The sequence below is a fragment of the Copadichromis virginalis genome, linkage group LG13 (genome assembly GCF_057382275.1).
Source record: "Copadichromis virginalis isolate Kocher_CV1m ecotype Utaka linkage group LG13, C_Virginalis_male_GT1.1, whole genome shotgun sequence".
NCBI classification, from domain to species: Eukaryota; Metazoa; Chordata; class Actinopteri; order Cichliformes; family Cichlidae; genus Copadichromis; species Copadichromis virginalis.
In genome coordinates, this window is record NC_140630.1 from 32,244,652 (window position 1) to 32,268,775 (window position 24,124).

At 41.2% G+C, this 24,124-nt stretch overlaps 1 protein-coding gene across 2 annotated transcripts in view; it reads right to left on the bottom strand.

The window, feature by feature from the left end:
- The window catches only part of ltbp1 (latent transforming growth factor beta binding protein 1), a 129,217-nt gene that overhangs the window by 88,695 nt on the left and 16,398 nt on the right, over nucleotides 1–24,124 (bottom strand). For both annotated transcript variants that reach the window (XM_085478492.1, XM_085478491.1), the window contains exon 3: nucleotides 13,708–14,092. In XM_085478492.1, the coding sequence (XP_085334618.1) occupies nucleotides 13,708–14,092 (385 nt within the window). The remainder of the gene's footprint in view (nucleotides 1–13,707; nucleotides 14,093–24,124) is intronic.

Sequence of the window (24,124 nt, forward strand, 5' to 3'; positions counted from 1 at the left end):
GGAGATATAGGAGAGGTGGAGGAAGATCTCAGCCTGGGCGTCTATTGTCTTGTGTAGTCTGGAAGATGAGTGGATGACGGGGTGGGTGCAGTTTTCTCTGTGGTGGGGTCGGGTGGGCTGTCCCGGGCTCTGTGGGGCCAGGCGGCGCTGCCGAACTGGGCCCCGGTCTGGATGGGCCTGGGCCCCCTTTCCCTGGCGGGTCGCGGAGTATGGGGGTGCCTACTGGGGTCAGCAGGGGGAGCTGGCCCCAGGGAGGGGTCACTTGCCCCTCCCTTCCTTCCCTCTCCATCTCCAGCTGCCTCCCTCTTCCCGCTCCACCACAACCACCCACACATTCAAGGCCCATATTTAGCAAGTGAAAATAAAATAAAATAAACAATAAAAGGTGAATCAAATAGACCATTACAGCAAGGCTGGGATGGTCCATTTGGTAAATCCGTTGGGCATCTTTCTTCGCCTTTAGACAACAATTCTGATGGCAAAAGAGCCAAACGGGAAAGGCAAAAAAACAAAGAAAAAAGAATTAAATGATTCAGGTCTTTACAAAAAGAATGAGGCAATACAGTGCCATTCACCAGCTAACGTTCCAACTGAAGGCATTCTAGACAAGCGCAATATTTTGAACAATTATAAGATGGATCCTATCTGTAAACATTTCTGTTTCCACTCCAATCTTAAAACCACTAGACATTTTTCAAAAATGGAGACTTTATGCACAACACACAGCCAACTGCTTTTTGTGCCATTTATGCTGTTTTCCTATTCATCATTAGAGGGACAAAAGAACAAATACATTCACAACATTCTTGTTAACTCATTACTGAAACATTGGTTGGGAAATTACATTCAACACATCCAAGCAGCATCAAAGCCAAAAAACAAATACTGTGAACTGCAGACGTGACCCAACAAGATTTCCATGTACGCTGGACAAATTTGTATCTTTTTGAAACAAATTTTCCAACACAAGGCTTCTAACGCTTTAGCTTGGTATTAGGTTTTTGGATACAGGACTGGATTATATACTGATTATATACCATCTGGCCGGGGATTTTAGGTTTGCATGTTCTAAGTAGGCTAGACAGAGGATGAGAGTGGGGCACGGTGGGAATGCTGCTACACAAGTAATCCCAAAAGGAGGGTTTACATGAAGAGGATGTGGGACAATTCGATACCCAAAAGCAAAAAAACTAGTAGCTAGGTGTTTCTACATTTAAACGAAGCAACTGCTAGCTCAACTAGAGATTGATGAGGTACAACATAAATGCTAAAGCAAAAGAGAGTTTGGACATCAGGTCAGGGGGGAGATACCATCATCCTCACCATCGAAGATTGAGTACCATGCCCCATGAACAACTGGTGCGTTGAAGACATTGAATGTGAAAGCCCTCGGTAAGTGTAAAGATGTGAATGTAGCATTATGGACAAACCCTACTGCTACCAAGACGGAAAGCAGCCAACTCATCTACATTACAGCAGCAGTGATCACTGAGATGTTTGGCTACAAGATGAACAGCCACAAGGAGCCGTACCCTCCATGGACACGGAGACTAGAGGCCAAGATCAAGTTAGCACAGTGGGAATTTAGCCAACTATCGGAGCTGCAAAAACACATGATCAGAAAAGGGATGCCAGCTTGGCCAGCTTATTTTCCCAAAGGCACTAATCAGGGCAGCACAAGAACTAGCTCATAGCTAATATTGCATACTCCCTGTATATTATCACTGTGACAGTGTTGCAACTACTTGCACTTTAAATTCTAATTACACCCACACATAAACTACAAGTGCTACAAAGCACTTGTTTTACTAATTTATTACTTTCTTTTTAGTTGTGTGAGGAGAACCTGCAAAGTAAGAGTTTCATTGCTCTGCATAACCATCTGTGTTTTGGCATGTACATGACAATAAACTTCTCGAATCTTGATAGATAAATATATAGGGGACTATTTTTTCTTTTGCCAGGTTGAGGATGGGATTTTGGGGTGTAGGTCAGAGCATGGAGAGCTAAGGAGGGGAAGGGCTTCAGATTTAGGCGGAGCAATGTGCAGAGGCTGCAAGTTTGGTGATGTGGACGTGATGATAAACTCTATACAATAATTATTTAAAATGTGTTTCTTGCATTTCTGTAGCCAGCTGTAAGGTCAGTTTTCCAATTCAGGCAATCACCTGAAATTTAAAACTGACCTGTTTTTATTTTGTCATTATTTTAGTGCAATTAATCCTGATGTTATCCAAAAGTTATTTTCAACCTTTCAGAACGTTCTTATTCTATTTTTTTTAGATGTGTTAGTTGTCACGTTATTTGTTGTACCCTTTGTTTATCAGTTTTGATTAGAAATTATGCCTTTGCCATTATTCCTACTGTTGCAGGAGCGGTTAAAATGACCACTTCTGGAGATTTTGGAACACTAGCAGTTCTAGTGATAAGGTCTCTTGTAAATCTGAGCTTACGTTAAGTGTTTTACTTTTCTCTGTTTTTGACAGAGGCAAATGGCATACCCCCAAAACAACATAACAATCCATGTAATAATCCAGGTTGTGTATCAGTTAAAAAATGTGTAGATATGTGTAGATAAATTTGGTCAGCATTGTTGTAGAAAAAAATATTAATTATCTGTATTCCACACAAATGACCTAACAAGGAATGGGGAATTAATACTATATTTTGTATTGTACTCTATGACATAACCACTCTTCTGCTTGAACCAAAAGGAGAATAGGTCCTTGTGAGAGATAAATGCTTTCTGCAAATCAAGAACAGCTTTCGAGGACACAGGTCTGGTAGCAATTATGTGTGCCTGTGCAGGACATTAAACAAAAAACTCCTCTTAACGTTTTGCAGAGTGCATCTTAAACACTGCACACAAAATGTGTTCATTAACATACTAGAAATATTCATCTTCTAACATGCCAACATTAAGCGGACACGCTGGTCATTCTGGACATTTCCATCAACATTTTGCTGTAACACAAACCTGAAAAGGGGAAAATTGTTTTAAATCTACTTTCAACAATTGGACCAGACAAGGCATCGGGACAGTTTTTATCGTGTCTGATGCGACTGCACTTTCTCCAGTCATCTGCTATAGTGACAGGCAAACCAAACCCAAGTCTTACCCACAGCTTTAGTTAATGGCATTTCAAGTCCACATATGAAAGTGCCGGCAGAAATTTTACCTATTATTACACTGACTGCTGGAGAAGGAGAGTACTGGCCATCCAAACTGCAATAACAGTCTTCACAGTAAGCAATCCATGTTTGGAAAAACACACTGAACAGTCCATGTGTTTGTATCAGCAATACAGTTTGTTTGCAGGCCTTATCATTAACCATATCAAGGATTTCTACTAATCATCAGCAGATTATATTCGTTAGTATCTCCCGGACTCCAACTATGAGAAGTTACAAAGGAAAAAAAGCAACGGTGTCCATTGATACTTTATATCAAGACTCTCCATGCGCTCAACAATATTCCAGATGTGGAAAACAACATTGTTAGAGGCATGGGCGTGTTGCCAAGTGGGTCACTCTTGAAGTTGAAACATGGAAAAGTTGTGCAACAATCTCCTGGCATCACTTCTAAAATAGGTGAAAATAAAGCCAGAGCTGCCTTCAAATGAAACGTGAGTTTCTGACAAACGTAATGTGAAATCTTTAGAATATTTCCACTTTCAAGGTCACTGACAGCACGAGACGTTAGCCTCAACTTTAACAACACTCTAGTTTTCACACAGTCATGCTCATCCTGTACATTCCACAACATACCCACTCAACATCGCGCCTTAGACACTAGGAGGGGGGGGGGACATCTTCCTGCACCACTGTTTCTCATACCCTGTCTGAGACGGGGGTCTGCAGAAAGTTTGTCCTGGGCTTTGGCATCGTCCCGGTTTGCTGCTGGTTCAGGACGGCTTATGCTCGCTGGATGCTTCTGCCCCTCCCAGGGATGTGGGTTGCTTGTTGAGGTTGGGTGTTGTCGTGTGGTCGTTGGCCCTTTCTCTCGGTGGATTCAGGTGGCTTGGACCTCCTCCTTGTCGAAAGGGGGCTCTGCAGGACGCCTGGTGATTCGTGGGTGCCTGGGCCCCTGGGAGCCTGTTCTTGACTCGCACCGGGGTGGTCAGTATCTAGTGGAGTTTACTGCATTTCACCTTTGGTAATGTCGATTCTCACCCCATGTAGGGCGTCCCTCCCTCTCCTGCTTGGATGAATATGCAGATGTTACAGAGATGTACGGACTCAGATCTTCGGTACTCTTGGGGGCTGCAGATGGTACGGTTGTCCTGGTTCCATCTCTTTCTGCCTCTGGCTCTGGGGGACAGATATTGCGGCTTCCCACCCTGTTTATCAAGTATGTTTGTGACAAAGACACATACAGAAACACTGACTCTCAATCTCTCACTCACATCCACACTCACACAACAAGTGAAAGGTGGGACCCAAATGCAGACACGGTAGGAGACGGAACTGAGTTTTAAACAAAAGGCGAGCCATTTATTTGGCTGACAAAACATGAACACAAAAACAAAGCAAGAGTGAACAGGGCAAATCCTAACCTGAAACCCAAACTGGGAAATAACTAAACAATTATGAAAACTCTGACGAGAGACACTGATATGAAACTGAACAGGTACATGCGACTATGGAACTATGAAATAAACCAAACATAAACATAAACCTGATCAGTACAAAGAACTCTGAGACATGACATGGCTAGACATGAAAGCAAACAGACAACCTGACAAAGACTGAAAGAAAACACACAGACTAAATACACACAGGAGGTGTGTGGGGAAACAGCTGACTAGAATGACATTATGACACCATGGGGAAAGGTAACAATAAGCACAATGAAAGACTTTCAAAATAAAGCAGGAACATAACGGGACGCAGACATGACACATGACAGGTTAAGACACATGAACCAACAAGGGACTAGGGATGGGTACCAGTATCCGGTGCCATGATGGCACCGGTTCTGACATAAACGGTAGTAACCAGACCGAAAAGCAGCGCACATTTCGGTGCTTTATTTCTGTGCTTTTTTTTCCTGAGCTGTGATACACTTTAGATTCTAGCCAATCATTTTACGTTTCCGAGGATAGTAGGCGGGGCCAGGTACGTGCGTTCTTTTAGAGCAGAGCTACAGATTAAAAATGACCAAGGCAAAGCGGTCAAAAGTCTGGCTGTACTTCACAGCAAAATATGCAAACTCAGCAGCCTGCAACAAGTGCTTTAAGCTGATACTGTGATACTGTCAAAGGAGGTAACACCTCGAATCTGATGAAACACCTGGCGACGCATAGCGTTTTTTTTAAAAGCCGAGAAATGCGCCGTATTTGATAGCTTGCTGTGAGACCTCACACCGAGCACATCTACTGCGGGTGGGTTGTCTGTTATCGGACCCGGAGTTAGCAACATCCCCCAAAAACACAAAGAGGAGAGTCCTGGCCCCTAGCCCTGCCAGTGTAGCAGAAATGATGACGGATGATGATGGCAGCAGCAGCCGTTCTTCTCTGCGTGAGTAGCTTCATGTTGTTCGTGTGTAATTTACGTTGAGTAGGCTAACCACGTTATTACATTAATGCATGTAAGGTGAACTAGCAAACATCATCATAGCTACATGCGGCTGTCTTCTTGTTTGATGGCAGATACTCCCTTCACCCTGGCCAAAAAGGCTAAAATGACCAAAGAAAAAGTGGAAAACAGTTAAACATGAGAGGTTTTTGGACAAAGTTTGTGTTTTTTCCATTGTTTAAGCACTGCTTCCAGCTAAGAGTGATACCATATATGCCCCATAGCTGCAGAAAAGGCTAACATTGTTATCTTTTTACAAAAAAAACAGCTGAACATGAGAGGTTTTTGGACCAATTTTGTGTTCTCCATTCTTTAAGCACCGGTTTGAGCACCGGTTTAAGCACCAGCACTGTTTCAAAAGTACCAGTTTGGCACCGGTATCGGATAAAACCTAAACGATACCCATTCCTACAAGGGACACAGGGGTGATGACATAAAGGGATCTAATAAACAAAGAACTCAAACCGAACAACCTTGGAGCTTAAGATGACTAAATAAAGTTAAACAATGAACATCACAATACACAGTGTTGGGAAGGTTACTTTTAAACTGTATTCCACTACAGATTACAGAATACAGAATACATGCCCTAAAATGTATTTTGTAACGTATTCCGTTCCTTACTCAATGAGAGTAACATATTCTGAATACTTTGGATTGCTTAATATATTATCATGCTTTTTACAACTACATGAATGTACTATTGCTGTGTGATTTATTACTATTACTGAAGGCTACTTGCTATACCAATACCAACTAGATTTTTAAATCTTAATATAAAATGAGTAACAGTAGGGTGGACGGCTGCACTTTTAGCAGCAATCTCATATAGGAAACTATTCCGTACGTATACAGGGTGGGCCATTTATATGGATACACCGTAATAAAATGGGAATGGTTGGTGATATTAAAGCCCTGTTTGTGGCACATTAGTATATGTGAGGGGGCAAACTCCTCAAGGTGGGTGGTGACCATGGTGGCCATTTAGAAGTCGGCCATCTTGGATACAACTTTTTTTTTTTTTTTTTTTTTTTCCCAATAGGAAGAGGGCCATGTGACACATCAAACTTATTGGTAATGTCACAAGAAAAACAATGGTGTGCTTGGTTTCAACGTAACTTTATTCTTTCATGAGTTATTTACAAGTTTCTCTTTGTTCACAGCCATTGACATGTCGAAGAGGTTAACATGTGAAGAGCGGATCGAAATTGTGTTGATATCTGGTGAACGCAGTAACCGGGTCATTGCAGAAGATTTCAATGCAAGACACCCTACGAGACCTCCCATCTCCCACGCTACAGTCAGCAAACTGCTTGCTAAGTTTCAGGAAACTGGTTTAGTGTTGAATTTGCCAAAATGTGAACGGAAGAAAACTGTCACTAATGAAGAAACATCAGTGGCTGTCCTAGCTTCACTCAGCAAGAGCCCACAGCATAGCACTCGCCGCATGTCACTGGAGAGTGGCATTAGTCGAACATCCCTTCGGAGGATATTGGCTACTCACAAATGGCACCCTTACAAACTCCAGCTGCTGCAGCATCTCAACGAGGACGACCCAGATCAGCGCACAGAATTTGCAGAATGGGCAAAACAAAAAGGTCTCCCGATCTGACCCCCTTAGACTTTCATCTTTGGGGTCATCTGAAGGCAATTGTCTATGGTGTGAAGATACGAGATGTGCAGCATCTGAAACTACAGATACTGGATGCCTGTGCTGGCATTTCTCCTGCGGTGTTGCTATCAGTGTGTGAAGAGTGGGAGAAGAGGGTTGCATTGACAATCCAACACAATGGGCAGCACATTGAACACATTTTATAAGTGGTCAGAAACTTGTAAATAACTCATGAAAGAATAAAGTTACATTGAAACCAAGCACACCATTGTTTTTCTTGTGACATTACCAATAAGTTTGATGTGTCACATGGCCCTCTTCCTATTGAAAAAAAAAAAAAAAAGGTTGTATCCAAGATGGCCGACTTCTAAATGGCCACCATGGTCACCACCCATCTTGAGGAGTTTGCCCCCTCACATATACTAATGTGCCACAAACAGGACTTTAATATCACCAACCATTCCCATTTTATCACGGTGTATCCATATAAATGGCCCACCCTGTATAAAACAGCTCTACAGCTCCGAACCGTAATAAAGGGACCTCTGGCTAATACGTTGGTTCCCTGTCGGGCTTGTCGCCAAAAACTAGTTTTACTTTGTTGTCTATGTCAACTGTGCTTGCGAGAGACAGAGAGAGGCATTGAAAGGCTGCTCAAACAGAACTTATTGGTTCGGAGGAAAAAACGAACACAGTGTACAGTCGAGTCTTAGTAGCTTACTTACAACTGGGCTCGTCAGGCACTCTTTTTGGCTGCAGTGGTTATTATTATATTTACATGCTTCCATCTCCCGTTTCTGGTCGGTGACAGCTCGTACTTTTCCACTCTTTTTTCTCCCTCATTTGCGCTCACAGACACATAACGGGTATGGCAGTCCATTCTCCCTGCAGCACAGACTACACTGCCCATGAAGCTACATTCTTTAGGGCTATGCCTGTAACACTTTGCCTATTGCCTTCATATTAAATAATTTTTTGAATAATAATTTTTCAAAATATTTCTTCACGTCATTATGCGGAGGTAGAAGTGACATGGGCCGCGAGATTGAGACCCAGGCATTAGAGCCTCTTAATGCGTGTTGTTTGTTTCCACCGGCGTGGAATTACCAAAAATAGAGAGGGAACAGCCTAACATATGAAACAGGAAGAGACCGCTGTATAATCCATCTATTTCAACAAAGTAACTGTATTCTGAATACCACCTTTTTAAACGGTAACTTTAAGGGAATACAGTTACTAATATTTTGTATTTTAAATATGTAACGCCGGTACATGTATTCCATTACTCCCCAACACTGACAATACAGGGAAACTCAAAACACCGGTCAGACGACCCAGGACTGTGACAGTATCTGTATTTTTGTGTTCCTTGTATATTTGTTTTTTCTTACAGGTGCGGCAGTAGGCAATACATTGTGAATTTCTATTTGTACTCTATCCTTTTATTATATTTCACCCTATTCCCCCTCCTTTTTCCCCTGTCTGTCCTGTCTTTTACACTGTAATACTATAACACGTAATAAGCAAAAGAACACAAAACACAAAAGGATAAAGAAAAATATGTTCAGCACAACAATGCATTCAGATAATAATTCTGATTGCAAAAGCTGCCAGACAGGACAGGATTCTAAACAATGAAATCCTTCAATGTGCAAATCAAACAAACATGTAGGACTGCCTTTTTCATATTGCTTAAATCAGACACATTCAATCTCAGAGTGACACTGAAAAACTATTTCATGCATTTATAACTTTTAGGCTGGACTACTGTAATTCAAGATGCTCTAAAACTTCCTGAAAAGCATTCAGCTGATCAAGAATGCTGACAGGGACTAGAAGAAGGGACCATATTTCATATATTTCATCTTCACTGGCAAAGCTTGTGGTTAGGGCTGGATGAAGTGTCCCTGAGACCTTTTATTAGTTATGCTGCTGGAGGTTTTCCATGATACACTGAGCATTACCTCTTTTGTCTCTCCTACATCACTATTAGTAATTACTAAAGTGTCTCCAACAGTTTGTCTTTTTCTCTCTTTTCTTCCCCTTACTCCTAACCGGTCATGGCAGATGGCTTCCCCTCCCCTCTGACATCACACAGGCCACACACAGCCCACTTTAATGTTAACTCTCTTTTCTATCGCTATACATGAATATAACTGCACATTTAATCCCAGAGATATCTTAACATAAGAAAAAGAAAAGCAATTACAACAGCATGTTGTTTTTCTACACAATAGAAAATTCTAATTATAGGATTAAGAAGCTGATTAAATGCTCGCGATTTGCTCAAAATGGTCCTGAAGGGAACATACCGGAGAAAGGTCCAGCTCTTCATTATGATGCTACACAGAGTTAAACAATTCCAGATGCTCAACAGAAACTTTTTGTTGAGTTTTTTTGCCTGCAGCAAATATTACAGTTTGCTCAAACTGCTGTGATTAGATGTATTTGTATTGGATTGGATTTCATTTTGTTTTAGTTCTCAAAATTTCCATGTTTATTGCTGTACATTTCATAGACAGTCTTCAATGTGCAGCTGATCTAATGAAGCCCCGAAAGGCTTCAGTCATAAATTATCAGTATAAACAATGTTGTACGTGCAAACAAATTAAAAACCTCTATCAAATCCATCAGTGCTTCTTTATTCCAAAACCTTTAAAGGTGACATTTTCCATTTCGAGGACACAGGTCTGGTAGCAATTAAACGGATAGCTTTCCTCACAATCAAATGCTTTAAAATTCTTTTCTTTAAATCTCTATTGATCCTGCATATCATGCAAATACACACACACGGCAATATCCACCTTGAAGTGGTATAAACAATGTTTTGACCAGACAAGACTACTGCTGAAATAAATCTACTTCAACCACTCCTAAAGAGGATAGTAGGGCTGCCACGATTTGTCGACTAGTCACGATTACGTCGACTATCAAAATCGTCGACGACTGATTTAATAGTCGACGCGTCGTTTGAAGCTTTGTAAGATCACAAAAGACGCAGGAATAAGTGGCAGGATTTAAGAGTGTAATACCGGACTGAAACAGAAGATGGCAGCATTGCATGTACAAGGATGTCAGCTACCGTTAAACCCCGAAGAAGAAGAAGAAGCAGCTGTGTCCCAGAATTCATAGCGCGGCCCAGCGCAGTTTCCAACAATGGCGGCAGCTAGTTAGTTTTAATGTTACTCTTATTATTCTTTCTGGGTCACAAAATAAACGTTTAACATATTTTCAGGCGAGAATGTAGCTGTGTAAACCTCAAATATCTGCTCAGTTTATCAAAACACCACATATTTTCAAAAGCGCTCCGACGTTTTCGGAGACATCTGTTACCCACTAGCTCGTTAGCGAGCCGGGGGCTAGGCTCACTAGCACCGTGAGAACACCGGACTCCCCGCAAATCGTTTTCAAACCCACCGCCGTCTTTCGCTACTCAGGTTAAATATATATATGAGTCACTTAGATAACTTAAAATGTTGTTGTTTGGCTTTTTTTTAGTATTTTATTTGTTCCTGAGTAAATCAGTTTGTCTGAGATTAAAGTTATAGTTTTTACACAGCTGAATAAACGTCAAGCAGACAACTGATTATCAGAAGTGTGAGATGCTCCAGAATATACTCCAGTGTCCTGTTATATTTTAGATAGCAAGGAGTTTATTAAACTTCACCGAAACAATCTGCAAATTTCATTAAAATTTAATAAACTATCATCTTTTCTTTATTTTTAGTTAGCACAGACCTTAAACACTTAAAGCTGTAAGCTAATGATAGTTATATAAGAGCAGATGCTGCTGGTGCAATAAGCTGTAGTTTTACGTCCAACGGATGATGATCTGATTAGTCGACTAATCGCAAAAATAATCGGTGACTAGTCGACTATCAAAATAATCGTTTGTGGCAGCCCTAGAGGATAGCAATCATCCCAAAATGGAACTCTGTTATGAATAACAGAATAAAAGACAGAATTTTTCTTTTATTCTGAATAAAAGTATAAAAGACAAATCTCATTGTTGATGCACACATACATGATTTTTTCACTAATATCAGCAAGATTAATGTATTTCAGTAGGTTCAATGTTTTGTGTCAGTAGCATGTCTTCTGTCGAGACTCTTCAGAGAAGATGTATTGACCTGGCAACCAAGAAAAGGAAAAAAGCTTTGGAAAAAAATGGCAACTGCTGTACAAAACTCCACAAAAGGAAGAATGACTCTTCCTTTACAGGGAGTGCAGAATTATTAGGCAAATGAGTATTTTGTCCACATCATCCTCTTCATGCATGTTGTCTTACTCCAAGCTGTAGAGCAGGGGTGCCCAATCCTCGAGAGCTACCGTCCTGCAGCTTTTAGATGCATCCTTGTTCCCACACACCTGAATCAAATGGTTTGATCTCTTCAGCATGCCATCATGTTTGGCAAAGGCCTGATAACAAGCCATTCATTTGATTCAGGTGTGTGGGAACAAGGATGCATCTAAAAGCTGCAGGACAGTAGCTCTCGAGGACCGGGATTGGGCACCCCTGCTGTAGAGGCTCGAAAGCCTACTACCAATTAAGCATATTAGGTGATGTGCATCTCTGTAATGAGAAGGGGTGTGGTCTAATGACATCAACACCCTATATCAGGTGTGCATAATTATTAGGCAACGTCCTTTCCTTTGGCAAAATGGGTCAAAAGAAGGACTTGACAGGCTCAGAAAAGTCAAAAATAGTGAGATATCTTGCAGAGGGATGCAGCAGTCTCAAAATTGCAAAGCTTCTGAAGCGTGATCATCGAACAATCAAGCGTTTCATTCAAAATACTCAACAGGGTCGCAAGAAGCGTGTGGAAAAACCAAGGCGCAAAATAACTGCCCATGAACTGAGAAAGGTCAAGCGTGCAGCTGCCAAGATGCCACTTGCCACCAGTTTGGCCATATTTCAGAGCTGCAACATCACTGGAGTGCCCAAAAGCACAAGGTGTGCAATACTCAGAGACATGGCCAAGGTAAGAAAGGCTGAAAGACGACCACCACTGAACAAGACACACAAGCTGAAATGTCAAGACTGGGCCAAGAAATATCTCAAGACTGGTTTTTCTAAGGTTTTATGGACTGATGAAATGAGAGTGAGTCTTGATGGGCCAGATGGATGGGCCCGTGGCTGGATTGGTAAAGGGCAGAGAGCTCCAGTCCGACTCAGACGCCAGCAAGGTGGAGGTGGAGTACTGGTTTGGGCTGCTATCATCAAAGATGAGCTTGTGGGGCCTTTTCGGGTTGAGGATGGAGTCAAGCTCAACTCCCAGTCCTACTGCCAGTTTCTGGAAGACACCTTCTTCAAGCAGTGGTACAGGAAGAAGTCTGCATCCTTCAAGAAAAACATGATTTTCATGCAGGACAATGCTCCATCACACGCGTCCAAGTACTCCACAGCGTGGCTGGCAAGAAAGGGTATAAAAGAAGAAAAACTAATGACATGGCCTCCTTGTTCACCTGATCTGAACCCCATTGAGAACCTGTGGTCCATCATCAAATGTGAGATTTACAAGGAGGGAAAACAGTACACCTCTCTGAACAGTGTCTGGGAGGCTGTGGTTGCTGCTGCACACAATGTTGATGGTGAACAGATCAAAACACTGACAGAATCCATGGATGGCAGGCTTTTGAGTGTCCTTGCAAAGAAAGGTGGCTATATTGGTCGCTGATTTGTTTTTGTTTTGTTTTTGAATGTCAGAAATGTATATTTGTGAATGTGGAGATGTTATATTGGTTTCACTGGTAAAAATAAATCATTGAAATGGGTATATATTTGTTTTTTGTTAAGTTGCCTAATAATTATGCACAGTAATAGTCACCTGCACACACAGATATCCCCCTAAAATAGCTAAAACTAAAAACAAACTAAAAACTACTTCCACAAACATTCAGCTTTGATGTTAATGAGTTTTTTGGGTTCATTGAGAACATGGTTGTTGTTCAATAATAAAATTATTCCTCAAAAATACAACTTGCCTAATAATTCTGCACTCCCTGTATACCACCAACTGGTGGAGGTATAGCATCTACATAAGATAGGAGGAGAACATCCGTTTTTGGAAAACTTGTAACCTGTAAGTACAAACTGAGTATCATTTAATCATCGCCACCTACCTGACTGTTCTTGCTGAAACCTTGATGACCACAGAGTACATGTCTACTTTCTGAAGGATAACACCCCATGTAACAAAGCTCAGACTGATTTTATAATATAAATTTACTAAATGGCCTCCATAATCAGCAGAGCTCAATCCAACAGAAGATCTCTGGGATGTGATGAGAGAATTTCATCATGAAAATGCTGCCTACAAATCTGACACAAATGCATAAATGCATTTTTGGTTTTGTTATTTTTTTTTATGTGGTTTATGACTTCCAGAAGCTTGTCTATCACAGGAGCTATATGTGGGAAACAAATTAATGTTTATTACCAAAGCAAATTAGGGATGTGGCGGTGTGAAGACGTTTCATGGAAAAATGTATTGAAAGATTGAATCAAAGATACTTACTGCTGTTGGATGTGTTGCTGTATGTAATGTGGCCGCACAAACTGCGGGGCTGGCTTGACAGTTAGTTTCATCTGGCCCATGTTGTTAGATGGAGAGGGGCCAGAGCCATAACCATTAGGAGGCACTTGCTGAGGTATTGGCCGCTGGGGTACCACACTGTGTACATTGGTGTTGCCAGAAGTGTGTCCATTAGTATGACCAGTGGTGTGCCCGCTTGTGTGACCAGTGTTGTGCCCGTTGGTGGGTCCGTTCCCAGGCCGCGGTGGAAAGGAGTGTGTGGGTACAGTCTTCTGTTCGCATGCCTTCCCCTCTGAGCCAGGTTTGCAGACACAGTGCTGAGGCCTGAGGCACATTCCTCCATTATGGCACTGAGGGATGCAGTTGGCTAGGACACCACATGAAGTCCAGGGTACAGAGAAAGAGGAAAACAGAAAGACAGATTGAGAATAAGTGATGATAGAAAGATGTCACCCATACAAAAAAGGAACATCAAAGCATATGGATATAACAGACTTGGATTTTCTTCATTTTAAATGTACTTCTATTGTTCAGAGATTCTGTAAAGCATTTAAATGTCTCTGCTCAGTGTTAGTATAGACAGCGGTTACACATGGCAAACGGTTCAGTTAGAGCTGCCTTTTGTCTTAATTATATATTCTCAGAGTTTTTACAGCAATTTATGAATCCAGTTAGAAAAAATAATTCCAGAACCAATGTATTTATTATGCACGCAGCTGCTATAGGAGACCCAAAACATCACCCCTACAGCAGGACTGGTGAACAGGTCATTACATATCTATTCTGACAACGCATTGAGGGGCACAGTTTGACACAGCAGTCCAGGAGTGTACGCTGAAATGTTTTTGTTCCTCTCTTTTAGTCTCTTTATAATTAAGCAAATGTATCCTTGCTTGCTTGCTTGCAAATGTATCCCCCCAAATTATTTTTATTTGACCCATTATTTCTTTATTTAGCCTATGCTTTGCCTTAAGATGGACTCTCAGTTCATAAACTGTCTGAAACAAGTCATCTTATGACTCTTACCCTGTCATGAAGCATGGGCCTGAGAAACACAGGACAGTTAACTCAAAATGCACCTTTTAATAAAGTTGTGGAAACAGTCCAAGAAGTACAAAACCCACAAGGCAAAGGAACCCAGGCTTTACCGGGAACTCGTACGCGCAGATGCTGAGACAAACACTGAGGAGAAAACACCTCTATACACTCAGGCAGGTATGGGAAGTGGAAGGGAACACAGCTGGGTAACAAAACACGGGTGATAATAATAAGACAAAGAAAAAAAATGTGAGAAACAGCATTTGGCCTAAACTGTTGCTAACAGGGATTATTTTGACTACATAAATGTCCTGCACATATAATGTGCTTTTCAGTATCCCAAGTGAAATACACATCACATGCACATTTGGTTTGTATTAGCAATTTTCTGTGATACCAACGAATTTGACCCATGAACATGCTTAAAAAGTAATTTGAAACAAATTAATTTAAAAGTGGATTTTTTTTGTATTTCCTCTTTCTAACTGAGAAACCATTATTCCAAAAACAAGGTACTAGGGGTGCAACGATACTTGTATCGATATTGAACCGTTCGATACAGTGCTTTCGGTTCGGTACGCATATGTATCGAACAATACAAAATTTGTAATTTATTTTATCAACTTTCCTTCTGACGATGCTGTCTGTGTTGAGCGCTCAGTGAATCTGCGTTCGATTACTCCGCCTAGGCTGCACTGTCGAGCGCAGATCCACTGAGCGCTCAACACAGGCTGTATCCCAATTCAGGGTCTGCAGCCTTAAAGGCCGCATTTCAAGACCGATTACGTCACAGCGGCGCGCCGAAGGCTGTCCCAATTCAAAGGCTGCTCGAAATGCGGCCCTGAACTGCGTCCTTCATTTCCCTGAATTTTAAGGCTGTGGCAGTGTAGACTTCGTGGCCCAACATATCCCAGAATGCATAGCGCAGCGGTGCGTGTGGATAAATTTGCCGGAAAAAAAAAAAACGGCGGATGAGGGGCGCCCGAAGAGTAAACTTTAAGTAAGTACTGAATATTATGTCACTTATTTATGTGCAAATGTTTAATAACGAAGAACATTAAAACATTACTGTTGGCCACATGTCGGCAAAGTTATGTGACATTAGTGACGTTTGTACTAACTTGGTTTTAAAGCCTTTACTTTAAAATATACGCCGTTCAATAGCTGAGCTTAATCCTACAGAGAATGATCAAAGCTCATGTAGAAAGAAACAAACAAATGAACAAAAGATTTTCTCCTTCATTTCTGTCAAACAAAGCTGTACGACACGTTTCCAGCTGTTAGTATCATGGTTGCTAGGCAACCTGGGCAGCGCAACGGAGGCTAGACAGTCCCATTTCACAAGCCTCGCACTTCCGGCCTTAGCGGTCTTTAAGTATGCGGCCCTTGAGGATCGTTGAGGCTGCGTACTTTAAGGCTGCAGAATCTGAATTGGGATACAGCCACAGACAGCATCGTCAGAAGGAAGAGCGAAGGGCAAGCTAGCGAGACAGAAGTTAAGCTCTCCTTGCAACATGGCAAATTGAACCTCCCCCACCCTCATTCAGATCTGGCGTTTGGAATTATTTTGGTTTTCATGTGAAGTATGACCCTGAAGGTAAGCGCGTCATGGACTAAAGTAAAACAGTATGTTGGATGTGCCACGCAATGCTCAATTACATTGGTGTGAACTAGTGTGTTAGCGCAGTTAGCTCGTTAACGTGTTGGCCGTCTAGCCCCACGCACAGGCGATCAGGGGTAGCTCGTTAACGGAGATTTGCCGTGTTGTGGCGTTAACGTCATTTCAACGAGATTAATGCTGACAGCACTAGTGGGAACACAACGAATATGACTGCTAATTTACGCCGACATCATCCTAGTGCAAAGACAAGTGGAAGCAGACAAAACAACAAGCATGCATGCTACAAACTTTACCCGAGTCATTTAGACAGCCATTAGCACATGATTCTTCTTATGGGGACCTGATATGTTTAATATTGTGGCGAGCTCAGACAAGGAGGAGACGGAGGTATCGTTTGGTCTTGCTTCCCGTGAGCTAGCCAGGGAGCACAGCCGTTTATTGACATCTGCAGAAGAACACTGCCGCTAGCTAACTGCTCAGCGCGGCAACCGCACAGCAACAACAACAACAACACACAGGGCGCCCTCTGACCCCGGAAGGACACACCGTCGCAGCGAGAGGGCGTCACCCGTCACTATGGCAACATAAACAAAACATAACTGTACAAACAGAACCCCGAACAGCCCTGGCCCGCTACAATATGCTGCTGAGAATATAGCCCAGAAGAAGCGGATAGTATAGCTTTTATTTTGGAAAGAGCCATTTCTCTGTAATAAACTCTCTTTTCCAAAGATGAGTGATTCCTCAATCAGATACAGGGCTCGCAAAATCGCCTGCCTGACGTCCCAGGGCTAGCGATTTTTTCAGTCGGGCTACCAAAATCTATCTCTGCCCTGCCCGTCGGGCTATTGTAGGAAGGAAAAATATATGTCAATGCTTTTGCATTCTTTCGGAAATGTAGCTGGGTAATTATGTCATTGGCGGTGAGCCACTGTCAATATGTGACATATTGAAATCGCGTTTGAATTTGCGCTTGTTTTTTGCTTTCACTTTGCAATCGTGCGAACTGTGTATAGAGAGCGACAGCACTGATTGGTGAGTGACGATCATTTGCGCACCAATTCCTCTGACATCGTCTTATTAATCGTTAGCTTACTATGCAAACATGACAAGTGAAATCTCCCGCAGCTTAAACATGTGAGAGGTTGATCGCGCAGAGAATCGCTGACCGTTATGTGTGCGTGTGTAAAAGCAGCAGGATATATATTTTAGTTCTGCTGAGCCAAATAAGACAGGTCAGGGTGAAGAAGTGACAGCCAAAGAAAAGCTTACCACAAAACAGAAAAGTTATGACAAATCAGACTATAAGGCAAAAAGAAAGTGCAGCGTTATGGTTTCATGAACAAAATAATTTCTGTGGCTGCAATATGACGAGCTATATAACCAGGGCTGCACATAAGTGGTCCGCAGGTGCGCATTCGCTGTCAAAAAAAAAAAAAAAAAAAAAAAACGAGCACAAGATATGAAGTTGCAACGCGTGTTTGCATACATAGGATTTTCTGGAGGAGAACAGACATTTGTTTAGAACTCTTAAAGATGTCGAAGAAGCTCCTTTAAGCAATTACTTTGGTGTTCCTCCACCTCCAAAGAAATGTCAGCAGGCTGAACCACAAAAGAAGCGTGTATTCTCGGAAAAGTGGTTGCAGGAGGTGAGCTGGCTTCAAACAAATGATGAACGCACAGAGATGTGGTGCAGAATGTGCCGTGAAAATCCCACTCTAGGACAAAAACACTGCTTTTTATATGGACGCAAACGCGCGCTGCAACTTCTTATCTGGTGCTCGTCTTTTATTTTGACAGCGAATGCGCACATGCGGACCACTTATGTGCACCCGTGTAAATAACATAATGTTCTGCCGGGTGTGTTGTTGGTTTTCCCTCGATTTCTGAGTCGACAAGCGCCTTTGTTACTGGGACCAGTCATATTAAGAAAGGCCCACATTAGAACGCATGAGAAATGCAAGAAATGCATTATTGCTCAGTCTGCAATATCTTTCCCAGAACAAACACCAATTGCAAATAACATACTAAAAATAAACCCGAAAAATCTGTTTAGAACAGCTACTATGTTGCAAAGAGTGAACTACCACTGGCACAATTTAGCAGTCTTTGCAAACTTCAAAAAGCAAATGGCCTCGATCTTGGTTCCACTTGCCTCTTACCCGTAACTTCAGTGGAAATTTCAAATTCAGGATCTGACACAGACTGATTCATGTCCTACACAGTTCTTACAAGTTCATAGACATTTCTGTTCAATTAGAACCAAGTATTTGAGTTGATGATTGTAATTTTTATACAATGTTGTAATTTGTTTTTCAACAATTTTTTGATTAATGTTTTGTTTCCTTTACAATATTATACTTTAATGTATAATATTGTAAAGGAAACAAAACATTAATCAAAAAATTGCTCCCTTTTTTATTCGGGCTACTTAAATTTATTTTGGGCTACCAAAAACGGAAGAGTCCCTGCCCGAAGGGCTACCAGGGATTTTGAAATTTTGAGAGCCCTGAGATTTTTATTTTTTTTTTAATTACTTTTGTTTCAGCAACATTAAATTTAAAAACTGTACTTTTGAGTTAAAATATATATTTATAATTTTAATAAATGACAAATTAAAAAGGCATGAACATTTTTTTTGTATCGAAAAAATATCGAACCGTGATACCAAAGTATCGAACCGAACCGTGAATTTTGTGTATCGTTGCACCCCTACAAGGTACATATCAAACTGGGAATTCTGTGTAAAGGCATGTATCCAAAACTACAAAATCAAAAGTACTTGAGCATACCACAGAACATGTGGGTACATCTGACCAGCTGTTAATGTGAAATTAATGTGAAATGTCACTTAACAACTGATATTTTCAGGAGACAGTTTAGAAATACTTTTCGTCTATATACTTGACCTAATTATGAAATTGTAAGTGTGTGTGTGTGTGTGTGTGTGTGTGTGTGTGTGTGTGTGTGTGTGTGCGCGCTTAAAGGTCTTTGTGTATGTTTATAAAGGAGACCAGCCAAAAGCATGTAATTAGACAAGGCACTATTCTTGCCGAGCAGATGATAGGGGCATCCATCTATCAACTACAAAGCCCGTCTCACAGGCAGCATAGCAGAAGTTTACATACTGTACTCAAACACACATGCACATACATGCATAGATATGTTTGGATAAACCATACAAAGGAAACTGACTGAAGATAAGCCACACATCTGGACCTCCATCTGACTATTCACTGCCCAACTTAAAAAGAAAACCTTAGTTCCACATTCTAACCCTAAACTAAATAACTTTAATTAAATTCTGTCTATAAAGTCAAAAATTCTACTGCTTCTGTGTGTTTGTGTGTTTGTGTGTGTGCGTGTGTGTGTGTGTGTGTGTGTGTCAGCAGCAGGAGAAATGACTCAGAAAGAGTCCCTCTTTTTCTCCCCATGGGCCCTGAGGGTGTGTCACCTCCTCACTAAGCTTGTTAGACTAATTGGCAGTTTTGAGGTTGGTGAAAATGATTAATGAAAGGAAACTAAATGATGGCTGAAAGACATCTCCTGCAACAAGGACAACATACACCCTGTGTGGTCATCCACGTGGCTCACGACAATGCTAATATACTGAGTGAGATCTGTACACATTTCCTCCTCACATGATGGATATGATGCAGTTTCACTGATGACATACAGTTTGAAGTCGCTTTTTTGGGAATACTTCGTTACACTTTCTACATTGTTCAGCCGTGCAACAGCAAGCACTCTTTTGCTTTCACCCTCACAAACCGTCTGAAAAGCTCCAATGCAAGTTAGTAATGCAAGTCCCCCCTTATGGTCACCCCTTGTGGAAGGATTTAAAATTGTCTTTCACAACACTGGACAGCCACACCCCAAACTTAATTAAATGCAAGACTTACTTTTAGCTGCAATGAACAAGACTGTTATTTTAAAATCAACAGATTGTTCTGTGATCAAGCTCTGATCATCTGTACATATACTGATTACTTCTACACTCTTATTTTAGCCCTAACACTAAAAAAGTTAAAGTTGAAAGATGTATCGTTTTAGGTTAAGCACAAACTTTAGCAGCACTGAAATGCACTAAATCCAGGATATCCACAATACATTTATACTCCAACAACCACAGCCCAAAGAAGTGTGGACTCCCTTTCACCATATAATATCAGTCGAGTTACACCCATCTTCTATAAAGTGATTACCTCACAGATTACATCATTGCTGTCCTTTCTCCCCTGAAGCTGAATTATGTTAGTATTTTGAAACAACCCCACAGTTAATTTTCCAGTTTGGGTGAAGCTTTTTGCTTTCTTTTCTGACTAGCATAAATAGTTTTCATTTCCCCCACCCCTCACTGGCCTGGAGCAAAGGCTGCCATCTGTTCTGCAAATAGTTTTCTCTCTCGCTCTTTCTCTGAGGTCAGCTACATGAGAGCAGCGGTCTGTGACAAGAGTGACGGAATAAGTGATGGTAATTTACTCGTTAGCTGGGGACAGGAAATAGTCATGCTGATGTCCTCACCCTTTTGATCAAACCACGCTGGGCCTGGTGTTCAGAGAGCCCCTTCATATCCTCGCCGGGGTCTGTAAGAGTAGAAATTATTCGTTGTGTGTGCTGCTGTTTTCATGTTGTATGGTTTCAAGGTGAGAGGCAGAAACTGTGAGGCATAATGACTTTCTTTGTGTCTCTGCCTTGATGCAGGAACTACAAATTCCCAAGTGAAAAAAAAAAATGCTGAGATTTTATGGGTAAGTGCTAGAGCCTGTTTAACCTTGTATGTGGCTGGGACAGATGTTCACTGAATTCAGAAGCAGGTAGCAGTGGAAAGATATGACATCGATATATGAGATATTGAATTCCACATTATCTGAGTCACTGCTGGCCCTCAAATTCAGATTAGCTCAGATAAGAGTGTCTGCTGAGAATCTATTGGCCTCTCTAATCCCTATCTTTCTGTTGGCCAACAATAACACTAAAGAATCCCTGTTATATTAACAATCCGAATAAGTTAGCGTAATGCACTAAATGCACTTTGGTTTGATGTAACACTAACAGAAAGCAATTCTAACCTACAGCTGTTTAGTGGGTGTTGATAGCCATGTTACCATGTGAACAAAGCCAGCTAGGGATCTCTGGGTACAAATGGTGGTTGTACCCTAATCGCTCAACATTGTGCTATACAGAATCCTGTCAGTACGAAAACACACAACCTTTTCTAGGAATCCCCTGCAGGTGTCTGTCTTAGAAGATACACTTGAGAAAATAAGGATTCAGTGCAGTCAGATCAAAGTGCTACCACAATAAGTTTAAGTCTGTGTCATAAGACATTGGGCCATTATACAAACCTAAAAGTCAGGTGTGTATTGCAAATCAGCTATCTAGGCAGATCGCTCACACGAACTTAATGTGTAATGTGACATGTTCGAAAGACAGCCATCAAAAATTTCCTGACATGATTCTTCTGAAAATGTTACAAATTCACACGTAAAAACAGCCTTGCTCATCAGGTCAGGTCAGTCATTTCTGGTAACAAAGGGTTTCGTTTTTGCTGAAACTGAAATCCTGCAGGTTCACAAACATAAATGGTTGTTTGGTCTGAAACAGGATAAACACAACGTGCTAGCTAATACTGTCAGATTAGCTACATCTTTGCTTACACATAGACTTGTCAAAAACACAAAGTAATTCTACATGCATGTTTCAAGAGCACCATATAATGAACATTCAACACAGAAGGAACAGTCACTTTACTTTTTCAAGCAGATGCAAGATCAATATGCTTCTTGGGAAAAGGCAAAGATATTCATAAAGCTAAGGAACAATTCATTAGCTCTTGGCTGACTTGTACTTGTAGGCTGCCCTCTGCTAGGTACAATTACCAATATATTAATATCAAAGTTTAGAAAATAGGGATCAGAGAATATGCCAAATGGCACATGAAATATTCCATAAGTTAAAACAGCACTCTTTCTGTTAAAAGCTAAAGTTATCCCATATGACAACCGAACCTTATCAGGGGACCAGTTCCTCCTACCCAGGATAGAGTTACCAGTGCCAACCCGTGGATCTTAAGGGAGAGCACCTGATTGCAAGGTCTTAGCCCAATGGAGGAGACATAAGCTTGCTCTCCTATAGGCCCATCACATGCACGGGGGGCCGGAAGAGGCTTTGGTTGCAAAGCATTTCAAGAGGCAGTCAAAGGTGGAGGTCCTGGTGGTGCATGAGGTCGAGAGACACTGATCAGATACAGTCAGGCTCACCTCAATGCACAGTTTGGAGTCTGGTGGAGAGAGGCTGGACTGTTCCAATCTGGAGTTGCAGGGGGCATGGGTGGGTATTTTTGTATACCCCAGTTCGCTGAGTGTATGTTTGGGTTTTTTCCAGTGGATGAAGCTGCTAGAGCAGTTAGCTGCTACTGCGATTGAAAGCAGAAATGGGAATAAAAAAATGACAAATTGAAAGCCCTTCCATCAGTGGGAAGAAGAAATCACCTGTGTGAAAAGACCTGAAAACACTCCTCATTTCCATGACTGTGGACTTGCCCACTGCAGTGGTGCTTGTGAGATACTCCTCAATAAATATAGGAAGAGTGAATAGAGGGTAATGGCTAAAATAGTTATTTATACATTTTAAATAAAAAAAACATTTTATCTTGATCTTTGTAAATATCTAATATGTCTTAATTGAAATAAAACACCACTTATTTTTTCTTACAGTGAAGCCACAAGCGTTCTGTTAATGCATACTGATTGGGCCATTAAGTATTTATGAGAGGGAACACAACAGTTAATACCAAGATGCTGCTGCTACAAATTCTCTACTGCTACTTGCTTCATGCCTGAAATCAAAATGCAGTAAAGTGATGCTGTGACATTCCTAATAAAGTATTGTGTTGCAATCAGTCAATTAGAATTTATACTGCAATCAAGACCTACAATTCTTCTTAACTGTTTTCTCAACCCTTTCCATTAAAATAAAAACACAATGACAAATGAGGAAAATGTTCACCCCAAGATTTTGTTTTAACAGGGCCCCATTTATTCTGGACATCCGGACATGTTGCACTCTGTCTTAATAGGCAATAGAAACATGACAACAGATACATTTCATTTTAACCTGCTATCAGCATACTTTAACACAAAGTCAAGTACCCACTATTTACCCTCATGTCTGGCTGCTATCTTCCAGAAAGTAAACTAAGCAGTTCTAAAATTTTGCAAAGCTATTTTCTGAATGAGGTAATCGTAACATGTTTACTTCAAGCAGACTTGACAAAGCACTATTCTGCCCTGCAATTCAATAATCTGCAGACATTTGTTTTCATCCAGAGAGGAAGACTAATCGGAATGTCTCCTGATAATTCCGCCTGAATCAGATGATTCCTGTGTAGCAGAATCACATGTTGTCAGCCACGAATGCCAAAGAGACAAAGAGAAACACTGCTCTGCAGCAGTAACTAAATACCCAACATTCGTGTTTGTCCAATTTCTGTCACTTATTGGAAGCAAGGAAGAACACAAGGAACTGACTGATAATTATTGGGGTTACATGGTTGTTTGGTGGCTTCTTTAATGTATAGCATAATTTTTTTTTTAAATTGAACTTTCTTGACTCTTACAGTTGCCTCAGTTGGATGGTGGAAGGATTTTCCACTAAAAAATAAAATTGAAGAACAAATTTCTTAGATTATCTGACTAATAAGTCATGGCATCTTCCCTTCCATTAATAACATCAACA